The sequence below is a fragment of the Marmota flaviventris genome, chromosome 6, assembly GCF_047511675.1.
Source record: "Marmota flaviventris isolate mMarFla1 chromosome 6, mMarFla1.hap1, whole genome shotgun sequence".
NCBI classification, from domain to species: Eukaryota; Metazoa; Chordata; class Mammalia; order Rodentia; family Sciuridae; genus Marmota; species Marmota flaviventris.
In genome coordinates this window covers 156,467,831-156,480,446 of record NC_092503.1, presented here as the reverse complement: position 1 = coordinate 156,480,446, position 12,616 = coordinate 156,467,831, and the positions used below count along the sequence as shown (strand labels likewise).

At 51.8% G+C, this 12,616-nt stretch overlaps 1 protein-coding gene and 2 long non-coding RNA genes across 7 annotated transcripts in view; 1 reads left to right on the top strand and 2 right to left on the bottom strand.

Moving 5' to 3' along the window:
* Positions 1-5,509: 5,509 nt before the first annotated feature.
* LOC114102646 (uncharacterized) lies at positions 5,510-9,131 on the bottom strand. Of its 3 annotated transcripts, none has more exons than XR_003584548.2 (4): positions 9,049-9,131; positions 8,217-8,331; positions 6,720-6,921; positions 5,510-6,551 (listed from the first exon to the last, which is right to left on the bottom strand). It is a non-coding gene; the product is annotated as an uncharacterized lncRNA (long non-coding RNA). The 3 variants fall into 3 exon arrangements; XR_003584546.2 differs by lacking the exon at positions 9,049-9,131 and adding an exon at positions 8,574-8,995; XR_003584547.2 differs by lacking the exon at positions 9,049-9,131 and adding an exon at positions 8,842-8,995.
* The window catches only part of Ripor2 (RHO family interacting cell polarization regulator 2), a 176,685-nt gene continuing 173,132 nt past the window's right edge, over positions 9,064-12,616 (top strand). For 2 of the 3 annotated variants that reach the window (XM_027948103.3, XM_027948107.3), the window contains exon 1: positions 9,065-9,199. In XM_027948103.3, coding sequence (XP_027803904.2) covers positions 9,124-9,199 — 76 coding nt within the window. In that variant the 5' untranslated portion in view covers positions 9,065-9,123. Of the gene's footprint in view, positions 9,200-12,616 lie in introns of all 3 variants that reach the window. The other variant, XM_027948105.3, reaches the window with a different exon arrangement.
* LOC114102649 (uncharacterized) lies at positions 10,365-11,249 on the bottom strand. Its single transcript, XR_003584553.3, has 2 exons — positions 10,974-11,249; positions 10,365-10,792 (listed from the first exon to the last, which is right to left on the bottom strand). It is a non-coding gene; the product is annotated as an uncharacterized lncRNA (long non-coding RNA).

Below are 12,616 nucleotides of genomic sequence, written 5' to 3'. Positions count from 1 at the left end.
GCTCTTACTCAATGGCCTGTCATTTAAGGTGACCTCTGTAGACTTGGAGGTCAGAAACTGCTCTTGTCTTCTGTGGTCACATTGTGTAACACAGTGGCCTTTTCAACCAAAGCTAATTAGTGTAACACTAACACTTATTAAACCCTATGCATACCAGTACTCTGCATAACCGTATATTGCAAGCTTGTAGAGTGCTCCTGGGTTTCCAGAAGTCCCGGGCCCCGTGCAGCTGTGCAGCTAGGTGAGGTGGAGGCTCCCTGGTGCTCAAGAATGAGTCTGCAGCAGGCCTGGGTTTGGGGGGAACCAGGGCAGAGGATTAAACAAGCAGTCTCTCCCTCTGTCCTTCCCCACCGGGTGCCTGCTGCCTTCTCTCCACTGAGAGGTCCCTGCTCGCCTCTGTGGGATAGCTGTCTGGGTCTGAGGACACACGCGAGGCTTTTATTTTACCAGCTGCAGGCAGACCAGTCAGGATGTTTCAGATTCTTGGGGCTTTCAAAGATGGGTCATGTCAACAATGCTGTCCTCTTAGGACATCAAAGAGTATTAGTGGGTTTCCGGATTTCGTTCAGAGCATCTTCCTGACATGCGGAAAGTTAAAATGCAAATTAGTACCTTCCAGATTGCAAATGTAAGACAACAATGACACTAACTATTAAAATGTCATTATTAAGGACTGTTTTTATCCAGGGCTTTCTATTGACTTGAAAAGTCAAATTGACTTTCAATTTCAGTCAAAATACTGTTTGGTTGGTTGGTTTGTTTTGCAACCAGGGATTGAACCCTTTACCACTGAGTCACCTCCCCAGCCCTTTTTATTTTTTATTTTGAGACAGGCTCTTGCTAAATTGCTTAGAGCTTTGCTAAATTACTGAGGCTGGCCCCAAACTTCCGATCTTCCTGCCTCAGCCTTCTGAGTTGCTGGGATTATAGGTGTGTGTCACTAAGCCCAGCAAAACGCTAAGCTTTTAATAAGCATTGCATCATTTAATCACCAAAAAACAATCCCCATAAAGTGGGCATTTATTAATGGTGCAACCTCCAATGAGTTATTTAGCCTGCTGAGCTTCAGTTTGCAGGGGTGCACAATGGAGATAGTGGAGAGAGATCAGTAAACCTTACCTCATAAAGCTGTTAGGATGATGAATTACATAATCCACACACTGGGTTTAGCTGGGCATCCAAAACAAGGTAAAGCCCACAAAGGCTTTGGTCTCCTCCCTTTTTTACAGGTCAGGAATCTGAGGCCCAAAGTAATTAAGCCTCTCGCTCAAGGTCACATAGCTGAGCTCAGAACCTCAAATGAAGTCCATTAACCACGCTATGAACTGCTTGGCTCGGTTAATTGATTAATTAAATTATGTGTTTCCTCCTGGCTATACCATATACTCAGTTGGTTGGAGCACGGAGCTGCAAAGATCAAGGCCAGTTAATATGTCCCTCCTGGCCATCCAGATACTAAGGGAAGGCCATGGATGGATGGGCTGTGGATGAGCACTGTATATCCATCAGAATAAGCCCAGCTCTACCTCAGTGGCCCTAGGTAGGGTGGCTCTGGGTCCTGCCATGCTCAACAAGCCAGTCGGCTTACAGCTGTCCTCCTGGTGTAATTATCAACAGCGCCTCCCACTATGTGTTTGGGACAATGATACCGTTGATTTACCCTTGGCCACCCATGGGTAAATGATGCCATGGAGGTATTATCTTCAGTACAAAGAGGCACCATGTTATAATCTATTGGTCCCTTGCCCGTGTAACAGCCGTGTCCTGCACACCTGGATTTCCCTCCCTACCCCTCTTGGCTGACTGCTTTACAGGCCAGTCTTCCCTCCTTGAACGTCTCCCTCCCTCCTTCCCAGCTCTTCTGGTTTCAGACAGTCGGCTGTGGCATGAGGTGTCCTGATTCTGTGGCCTGGCTCCCCCTCCCACTCTGTGGCAGGTCCCTGCAGGGCTCCCCAGGCCACAGCATCCGTCTGTGGATTGGAAGAAGAGGCTGGACCTCAGGGGCTGAAATAATGCAGTGCTTGGATGGAGTTAGCTGCTGCTAGTCACTTACTGTCCCTCTGCGGGAACCAAACGAGATCCTGCAAAGAAGCCAGGGCCCTTCCCAGATGTGTCTCGGCCCTCCCAGTGAGGCACCAGGGCTCACGGGAAGCAGGACAGGGATCCCTGTGTAATAAGGTAGCAAAACGAGGCTGAAGGCCACGTGCCCTACAGCCAGGGGAAGCCTGTGGGTGGGATTGGGAGTAGCCCCGCCCTCTTTGTGACACATCAGCCACCCTCTTTTCTCATGGTCCTGCATTTTTCTTGGGCTCTAAGACTGTGCTATTAAATCTCAAAGCCCCTGAGTTTCCCTCTCAGTTTCACCCATTTCTCCCCAGCATCCAGAGGTAGAACACATATAAAAACTCAGAGTACATAGTAAGTAATGGAATTGTTAATGTAGGGGATGATTATGTGACTATCATTTTTACGACATCTAAGCTCTAGATTGGGATCTTCAACCTACGCTAGTGAGCTGCATCAATTCTCTTGAGCTATTCACAGAGCTGAAACCTTGGCAATTAGTGGATTAAGGGGTCCTCGGGCAGAAGCCCACCCTGCTGGCCTTGCTAGTGTGGTGTCTCTAACACTCGCATGTCTCAGTCTCTGCTCAGCCTCCCCTTGTGCTGACACTGGCTTTGAACTTGCCAGCCTCCTGTCCCAGCCTCCTGAGCTGCTGGGATTTAAGCGCACATCACCGTGCCGGGCTCAGCCTGCCCGGGCAGGGAGCTGCTTTCTGGGGGCCGCCACCTGGGCAGTGTGAAGACTGTTCCGAGTGGTGAGCAGGCGTCTTGCCTTGCCACCGCCACCCTCTCCTCTCTTGCTAAGGGTGCCTGAGGTCCTCTTTGCTGAAACACTCTCTCCCTCTCTCAGTACCCATGGACGGGGTGCGCCTGGCCCTCTCCTCCCTCCAGCCATGGGCACATGACTGAAGCTGCACCTCGCCTGGCTAATGGAGACCACGGCCCCGATTTGAGCTTGACAGCAGAAGTTCTGAGATTCAGGCTGGGCCACAGGGAAGAGCTGCCACCCTCCTGTGGAGGTCATCTTTGTCCCTGGAGATGAAGCCAATGAATGCAAGGGAAGGAGAGCTGAGGAGAGGAGAAGGCAGACTTCTCACCCAGCTGCACCTGACGCCCGCCACGCCGTCACTCACCAAGCCTTAGGTTGAGTCCTATTGTATGCTTTGCTGTTCTACGTTTCTGTCACTTAGGACCCGAAGGGTTCTGGTTAGTGCAACAAGGAAATGTGTTGTCCCTCTGGAAAGGTCTACATCTTGACATCTTCAGCCCAAAGAGATGGATTTGTGGGGTAGAATTTCGGTCCTCAACGTCTAGCCCAGGTGGCCAGCATAGTTTTGAAGTGGAGATAGGATCTGTGGACACTCAACCCATCTCTCTGTGCCTGAGACTGGCCGGACTCAAAGGACTGTCCTGGTTTGCCCAAGCCTGAAGGTCGGCTCCAAGTCTGAAGAGGCAGCCAGCCTGCGTGATCCCCCCTGTGAGAAGGGTCTCGCTGAGGCTGCTGGATGTGCCCATCAGCCCAGCCAGCAGTGCAGCCCCTGCTGTCAGAACCCAGAGTGTCACTCATGAGACAGCCGCGGAGGCAGCGTGACCTGGAAATGCCATCTCTTATCTGCCCTCCCTTACTGACCTCCCTGTGCTTGGATGTCAGGCCGCTGGACTTGGCAGGAAGACCCTTTTTCTGAAAGCTAAAATGGCTCTTCAGCTATAAGACAAATGAGTTCTGGGGTCTAACACACAGTTGACAGTACTGTGTCATCTACTTGAAATTTGCCAAGAGAGTTGATCTTAAGTGTTTCCATCAGAAACAAAAAAAGTAATCACATGGGATGATGGGCGTGTTAACAACCTTGATTGAAAATCTTTTCACAATGTATACGTACACCAAAATCATTGCATGTGTGCCTTAAATGTGTACAATTTCACTTGCAAGTTATTAATTACACCTCAGTAAAGCAAAGGGGAAAAAAGAAATAGCTATATTATCCATGATAAATGATTAAATAAAAGATAAATTTGCAGAGAAATAATTGCAGAATGTTGACATTTTGCAAACACTTGTACCTGTATTTATTTATTTATACAAATAGACAGCCTGGGAATAAACATAGCTGTGCAAAGAAATTTCTCAGCCGTCAGGGAATGAATGGGGTGCTAGAGCAGCAAAGATCACCTCACACCTGGGTAGACTTTTTAAAATTCTTTTTAAAATAATGGCGGCTGTCTTCCTTGTTCTCTTTGAAAGAAGATCATTTTCTGAAGGCGCAGAGCTCAAGATCCCCAGTAGCCTCTCTGCTAGGTGAGACCCCTGGGAATCCAAGGACGAGAAGTGAAAGCAAACCTCAGAGGACCCAAAGAGCCCCTTTGACACGCACTCAGTTACCTCCATTCACAGCTCACAAAAGAGTGCAGCCTGTCTTTGGATCTGGGGATTGTTTTCAATGGAGCTCCAGAAACAGATGCTGAGACTTGTGATTTTATTAAGAGAATACTCCCAGGGGGAGCAGTAAGGTGGGGATGGGGTGCCAGTCCCACAGGGGAGCCCTAGAGGGCAAATTCTGCCTCCAGTGCATCCCCAGGCAAGGAGGAGCTGGGTTCTCTGGCAGTCCAGGGGTAAGGGCTGCCCTGGAGGAAGGGAGGACATGCACCCCCAGGCCCTTCTGGCCCTCTGCGCTGGTGAGCAGTCACTCGAGGAGATCTAGGGTGGTCAGGTGCAGAAGTGCACAGGGGAGCTGATGGGAACCGCACAGACCTGGCCCTGCAGGTTGGAGGGCATCAGGGATGAGCTACGGAGGGTTTCCCACGCCCTCGACATGTGCCAAGGTGTTAAGATCAAAGAAAACTTGAATGTCCTGAAAGAAAATATTCTTTTCTGAATGTCAATGGATCTCCAGAGGAAGCCCACGCAGAGGTGAAACAGACCACTGCTTGACATTTTCCTGCTGTCTAAATCCAGGCTGCTCCATAGGCCGATGGAGTCGACAGAGAAAACTGGCTTGGTCCGTCTCCACCGTGACCTCTAGAGACAGCCCTGCTCCACTAGTCTAAGGCGACTCTCTAACGGATGTCCAACTTCTCATTTTTGGTTATTTAATTATTGTCTTTTTTGAAGCTAATGGAACATACTTTTAACATAGACCATTACTGCTAAACTTCAGAAGCATGAATGTGCAGGGTACACAATAGTTACACAGCCATCTGGAAGGTTTCCCCCCTTAATGTGAAGAGATGGTATAGGCCGTGATTAAACGTGGGCACTCTAGAGCCAGGTTATCGAGTTCAAATCCCATCTCAGCCTCTTGCTAAGTGTGTCCCCATGGCTAGTTACTGAACTTCTATGGACCTGAGCTTCTCTGTCTGCAAAATGGGCCTGGGAGTGTGAAATGACAGTTACGTAAAGCATAGGTAATCCACAACATGTGTTAGAAAATATCACTTAGAGAACGTCAACTTCACTTTTTTATTAGTAAAATGCTTAGAACCACGTGGGGGAAATGAAATAAAGCACCTATCCAGGTAAAGCTTGTGACACAGCCGATCTCTTTGTCAGTGTTCAGTAATGCATACAGGCAGCACACGGTGCTTAGCTTCCAGACCTCGGCGGGTTCCAGAACGTGGGCGAGCCCTCTTGTGCAACGGGGCGGAGAGGCAAGTCAGCTCTGTGCTGCCGTCTTCCTCCTGCGCTCCATGAGCATTTATCTCACAGTGACACCACGCTTCCCGTGTGGCCTTCCTAAGTCTGGGTGCCTCTGCCCCACAGTTTCCACCCTTGGCCCAGGGGTGGGAGGGAGTTCTGACCTCCCAGGACGGCTTTCAGGCAGAAGCAGCCATGCCGGGCTCTGGCTCCCAGGTCTAACGTCCAGCTCCACTTATTGAAAATGACTAGAGGGGAAGAGAGGAAAGGACCACATAATTGTGCTTCTCCCCCGTGCGCTTCTAACACGTCACGTCATTCCTAGCAGATTCTGTGCATTTCCACCATGAAATTCTGTGACTTATGAAAATTTAATAGCAACGCGGGCTTCAAGAAGAGTAAACATTGAAACTGCACTTAACACAGATGGAAATTTTCCTTAGGAGACTAACACTCCACAAAGCAATTGACTCCAGGCATTATGTGTGTGCAGATGATGAAAGAGAAGATGGAGTGCAGCAATTCACAACAGGAAACAGCCCCTTGCAGCCCAGGCCTGCAGCACAGCCAACCCCGGTGGAAAAGAGCAGCAGAGGGAGGCAGTGGTAGGCTTCCCGCTCCATGCCCCACGCCGCCCCTCCATGATATAAGAAGGGAACTGTTGAGATTTAAATCTGAGGAAGGAAACGCCGGCTCTTCTGTGGCCTCTCATTTCCCCCGACTGTACGTGCCGCCCCTGGCCTGCTGTGGAGGTGATGTGCTGCTGTGAGTCCTGCACGTCAGAACGTGGGAGACGCACGTAGCAGAAGCTCTAGGAAATGTGTGGCTTAGCCAGGAGGAAAGAAGGTCTGATTCTGATAAAAAAAAAAAACTTATTTTCTATCACATTCTTCACATTCAAGTTCCCAGATATTCAGGAGCCCAGGAGTGGGAAAAGGTGGCAGAGGGATCATGGCCACAGGGACACCGTCATGGTCATGGTGTCCTGTGACCTCCTCCGTGGCACATTTGCCTAGTTGTACCTCCCAGATTTGAGGTCTGTTAAGTGCCATGTAGAAGAGAAATGAAGAACACGGGCCTCTTCCTGGGTCTCCAGAACACGGGTCCACTCCTGGTTTTCTTGAACTGCACTGGCCAGTCAGGGGTGTCGTCCAGTTGCTGCAGTAAGAGACCTCATGGGCGCCTGACGGAGACTGTGTTATGATCTCAGTGTCTACCGTTGCCCTGGTTCAGAAAAGGAGGCTCAGGGAGCAGGCGCATCACGAGGGACCTGAGTCTGGGGGCAGTTGTCTTGGCTGTCACTGCCGTTGGTGCCAAGCTCAGGATGGTCGTCCCTCAAGCTATTGGAGACCTCCTAGCAATCAATGCAGGTAAGCCAGCAGCCACCGGAGGCTGAGAACGCAAGGAGCAGCCTCCAGAAACCAGTCCTGGCAACATCATGGCTTTAGCGCCAAGAGACCCATTCCAGACCTTAACCTTCAGAAATGTGAGGCAATGAATCTGTTGTTTCAGGCTGCTGAATTGTGGCGACTTACTATGGAGGCCAAAGGAAATTAATGTGTAAGACTCTTGGTACAATATATCCCAGACCCCTTTATTTTGCAGATAAGAAGACAGGCCCAGAGGATTTGCCAGCTTTCATGGAATCCCTGGGCTAGTTAATGACGGGGCTGGCAACCCAGCACCTCCTCTTCACTAAAAACCTTTCTCAGCCCTTGGTTTTATTGACTCATGAACCCACCAGCATGAGCTCCCGACAGCAGCTCTCATGCTTGGCGTTTTTCACAGATGAAGATAAGCTGCTGAGTTTGCACCTGGCATCTCAGCTCAGGGTCACCAGACACAGTACTAGTTAGCGGAGGAGTCCGGGCCAATCATAAACTCTACTAAAGCCTCAGAAGCTTTTGATCTCATTGCAACATGATAACTCTGAGGTCTGCAGGTCACTCCTCTTGTGAATAAAGAAAACATCATACAGACTCCCTGAGACCTGTCAAAAGTGCACGTCCAGCCAATTGCAAGCCCAAGCCTCTGACTCCCGCGACTCAGCAGGGCTCTCTGAGTCTCTCTGCTGGAGACACTATAAGAGAAACCCAAGACAGAGGGCAGAACTTCTGCCTTCAGCATGCTTACAGAGCAGCAGGGGCTGAACTTGGTGACTTGGTGGCACCCTTTGCCGTTCTAGCCTCAGGGCAAGGCTACTCCTGAGGCCTTGACCCATCACTGTTTGCCCTCTGGATGAAGCTGACATCGTGTGGGGGAAGGCCTGAGCTGCGCAGCTCATCCATGTGTTAAGAGGGGCCTCTGCCCAGCATCTTCCACCGGGGAGCGGGGAGCGGTCATGAATGGAAGCTGTTTTCACAGCCAATATGGTCGTCCCTCAGGCTATTGGAGACCTCCTAGAAATCGATCAGGTAAACTGGCAGCCACCGGAGGCCGAGAAAGCAGGGAGCAGAGCCCCCTCCAGGCTCCAGAAACCAGTCTGCAACATGGTGTGTTCAGGTAGAGTGTACACTTACTTGGGAAGGCTTGTGGAAAGGTGATGGAGATCTGGGGGCTGCCCCAAGTCACACCTCCATGTCACTTGCTGTATGTGACAGGAATGCATAATTCTTGACCTCAGAAGCTTGCTCCCTGTTGAAACAAACCAGAGAAAAAGAAAAAGGCTTGACAAAGCTGGGTGTGCAGGAGGACCACCCAGGCTCAGGCAGCGCCATCTCTGACTTCATGGAAAAATGACACTCTGAAGGGTGCCTGGGTGAGTGAGGTGCAGAGTGCTCTTGGGTGGGAGAAAAGGCTGGCAGAGAAGTTTGAATGCACCTATCTGAAGACAGAGAATGGAGAGAGCCCATGGTGTGAAGGACATAGGAACACACCATCGCTGAGCTGGCTTCAGTGAGTCATTCACTTGTTTGACCAATTCTTACTGCCCACCAGCAAGTGGCCAGGCACTCCTGTGGGCACCAGGGACCCGGGCAGGTAAACCCCACGACCCGTGTTGCCTTGTGGCTCAGCAGCCCTGCCCCTCACTCCTGCCTGCAGAGATGGATTCCCATTTCAGGCCACCCTGCCAGCCACTGCGCGCGGCTCTGCTGACGCTGGGGCCGACACAGGAGCCCAGATCCTCTCTGCTGAATAAATTACCGCCCCATCATCTTCATGCATAAAACATGGCACAGGAGGCCGGGAGAGGCCGGCCCTGGGCGGCTCGGTGCGGCAGCGGCCTCTGGGTCAGCAGGGAGGGAAAGGGGAGGCAGGTTGCAGATAAAAGAAGTCAACGGAAACCTCAGATATAAAAAAAAAAAGGAAGAGGTGGTTTTTCTTCTCTTTTTAATTTTTATGCATCTGGACCTGACTTCCGGGATTGCTGAGAGGCCCTGGGCTGCCCTGTCATGAGAAGGCCCTAGGCCTGCTCTCCTGGGGACCATGGTGCTGCCCTCGAGGTTACACTGGATCCGAAGCAGGCCATGGAGGGACAGGATCCGCAGGCGCCAGCTCAACCGTGAGTCCCGTCAGTCCTGTGAGTCCTTGAGTCCCGGGTCCCCAGGCCTCGCCTCCCTGTCTTCCAGCCTCGCTGGCGACGGCCCCAGCTCCCTCCCCTTGGGCCTCCAAGGCCCTCCTCGCTCTCCATCCTCTTCCCTGGCCTCCTGCTTCCTGCCCACAGCCCTATCTTAATCAGGGGTAACCAGAGACGCTTTGTTTGGAGGGGCAGGCGGGGAGCCCCTTTCTCTTTATTTCTCCATCTAGAAGAAAAATACCAATAAATATCACATCTGTCGAGGGGACTTTGAGTGGAACCTTTGTGGGCTACAGTGAGGAGGCACCTTGAGGTCTGAGTCTAGCTCGGCCTGCTGGACGGGGTGGAGGTCAAGATCTGAGTGTCAGAGTCCTGCCTTCTTTAAAGGACACAATGCTATGTTTCTTAAATGACCAAGCTCTCTCGACGGTTCCTGCTGACAGGAGCTCTAACCTAACAGGAGATTGTGGCATAGAAGCAATCTGAGGGAAAAAATAAAAAGCTCTCCAAATATATGCAAGGCCATTACCCACTGCCAAGTCACAAGTCAGGGTCCCGGAGGCTGAAGAGTTTTATTTATCTCAGGGGTCAGCAAATTCAGCCTCTGGAGGGACCTGCCTCTGGCAAAGAATAAGAGGGGCCTGCTTGCATGGGGTGAGAGTAGTTTTCTTCCATGTCATGAGAAAACAGCAACAAGACCATGATGACCAGGAGGAGGCGGCAGGGAGCGGTGGGGAGTGTGGTAAAGGGAAAAGCGTGGCCGCCGTTCAGCACCATCCCAGTGTTTCCAAGAGCAGCAGGTCCAGCTTGCCAGGTTTTCAAAGTGAAAAGCCTCTTGCTCAAATGTTGGCGTTGAATTCCTGCAGTCGTAAATGCCATAATAAGCAATGGTGTGCGAGGACCACCCGTTAGCAAGCGGCCACGCTCATTGGAGGTCCACCCACGCAGTTTGTATGCCTAGTCGTGTCGGAAGTCCTTCTTGTGAGTTAGAAGCCCCTGGTGCAGAAGTAAATAAAGATGACCGAGTGGGTCAGGAATGTGAGCGCGGAATGTGAGCGCGGCTCGGCCATGGTCCCCTGGTTTAGGAGCAGGGGGCTGGTTGGATTCCAGGCGGCGACCCTGGTGAGAGGAAATATTTTGCACCCAGAAACACATTTGTTTTTATTTATTATCGTGGAAGATGCTGGGAGTGACTCCTCAGCATCTTCCTTCAGCTTTGTTGGAGGTTGCCCTGTGGCTGTAGGAAGGGTGGGGTGCTGCTGGGAGTGGGGAGGGGGATCTGCCTGGCTGGGAACTGCGTGGACGTGAAGGTGGCCAGGACTCCACAACACACACTCGAGGGGGACACCTGCCTCATGGGGAGACATGGCTTCGGTTATCGGCTACTGTGCTGTTATCTCTGCGCGGTTTTCAGATTAACAGGCCTGTGTCCAAGGTCAAGGCTGAGCAACGAGGTTGTGACCTCTTGGGCTTGAGCATGGGAGGAAGGGTCAAGAGCCCAGCTGTGTTAGAGTCCTAGAAGTCGGGGCAAGGTCGGGTGATGTCCTGAGGGGGAGATTTTCCCAGCTCAGGGAGGACCTGTGCGGGTTTAAAGGCAGCGGAGAGAGAGAACAGGTGAAGGCCCAGAGCAGCCAAGGCAGCCAGCAAGGCCGCATCTTCAGACAACGTCCAAAATCTGCTTCAGTAACTTCCCCCGTCTCGTCTCTGAGGTTTTCCCCGTCCAGCCTGGGGACCCAAGCGGTATTACCCTCAGTGTTACCTTGTCATTTTGAAAGTCAGTGAACCCCAGCTTCCTCAAGCGCACAGGAGCGGTGCCTGGCAACAGGAGTGGCAGGCCGTGGCCCCCATGCCCGCAGACCTTGCTGAGCGGCCACAGCTCTCGCCTGCAAGGGGCTGGCCAGCCGAGAGTCCCTGGGGATACAGAGCCCTAGGCTGCCATCTCTAACCGATTGGGACGGCTCCTGAGCTGGACCTTGCGCTTGTGTGCTGCTGCTCCAGGACAAATCACGGGCTTGTGTGGAACCGTGTGCACGTGCTGCCCCAGTCTCCACGCCCTGGGAGTGTGAGTTAGCAGTTCTCAGCTGCCTGGTGGTGGGCCGCTCTCCCAGTGCTGAGATGGAGGTGGGGCCTGGGCCTGCAGCTCACGGGGCTCACACAGGGTCTTCCTCTAAGCTCTGTGGTTACAGCCTGAGGCCCTCCCTGCTGACCGCTGCCGTTGCCCACCTGGTAGCCCCATCCACTCTGGCAGTTTGCTTCTTGAAGGCCAGCAAGAGAGGGCCTTTGGTTGCTTGCAATCTGTCCTTGTCAGAGCTCGCCTGACTAGACAACCTCCCTGGGACTAGCTCAAAATCAACTGGTCAGGGACCCCAAGTGCATCTGCAAAATCCCTTGTCCTCACCATGTAACACAATCACGTCTTGAAGGACAATCTCATGGCCCTCACCCCCAGGTCTTGCCCACGCTCCAGGTGAGGGAGTTATTCTGGGGGTGTATACTGGGGGGTGAGGATCCTCAGGCCTTAGAACCCTGTTTACCACAAAACCCAATGTCACCTTTGCAATGGAGCCTGGGCTCCTGGGCTCCTGAAAGCTTTGTTTTCTTTGCACTTTTTATTATGCAAATTTGTAAGCGCACAGATAAGCTGGGAAAACAGGAGGATGAGTTCCACGCACCTATCACTCGAGTTTAACGTCAATGTTTCCTCATATTTGCTTCATCTAGTTTCCTGCCAAAATATTTTTAAATAAATGACATGTATGATGACATTTCAACCCTCAGTATTTTGGTAAGAGCACCTAACAATGACATTTTCTACATAACTGCTAAATATTACTAATGTCCCCTAATGTGATTTAATTCATAATGCACATCCAGATCTTCCCGGGGGGAAAAAAACATTCTGAAGGGTGTTAGAGTCTCTTTAAAATACCTGTCTCCAGGTGACATCACTGCACCTGGTGTGTGCATCAAAGGTCTGAGTTCTGTCAAAACTCTCCCCGTGCTGGATGCAGCTCAATGGTAGAGTGCAGGCTTAGCATGCGCTGGACCCCAGGTTCCACCCCCAACACCGCCAACCGAAAGGCAAAACCCCGTATTTGGACTGAAGACGCGGCTCCTGGAGTTCATCTCCCCTGCGCCCACAGTTTCCTTCACAGCCAGAGTCTGTTATGAGATGCCTGCATTGTTTCCCAGCCCACTGGAGTGGTGTGGCGTAGAGCACAGCGGATCGAGGTGGGAGAGCCGCGGTGCGTCAGCCTTCTAGCCGTGCTGGCCTCTTAGAAGGGGCCATTTGAGAAAGAGAACCCGGGTTGCTGCAAAGACACAGTCGGACAGTCAGGGAGAGGCTCATCTGGCCTGAACCTCTGCTCGCCACTTACTGGACCCGCCCAGGTGAGGGGGTCC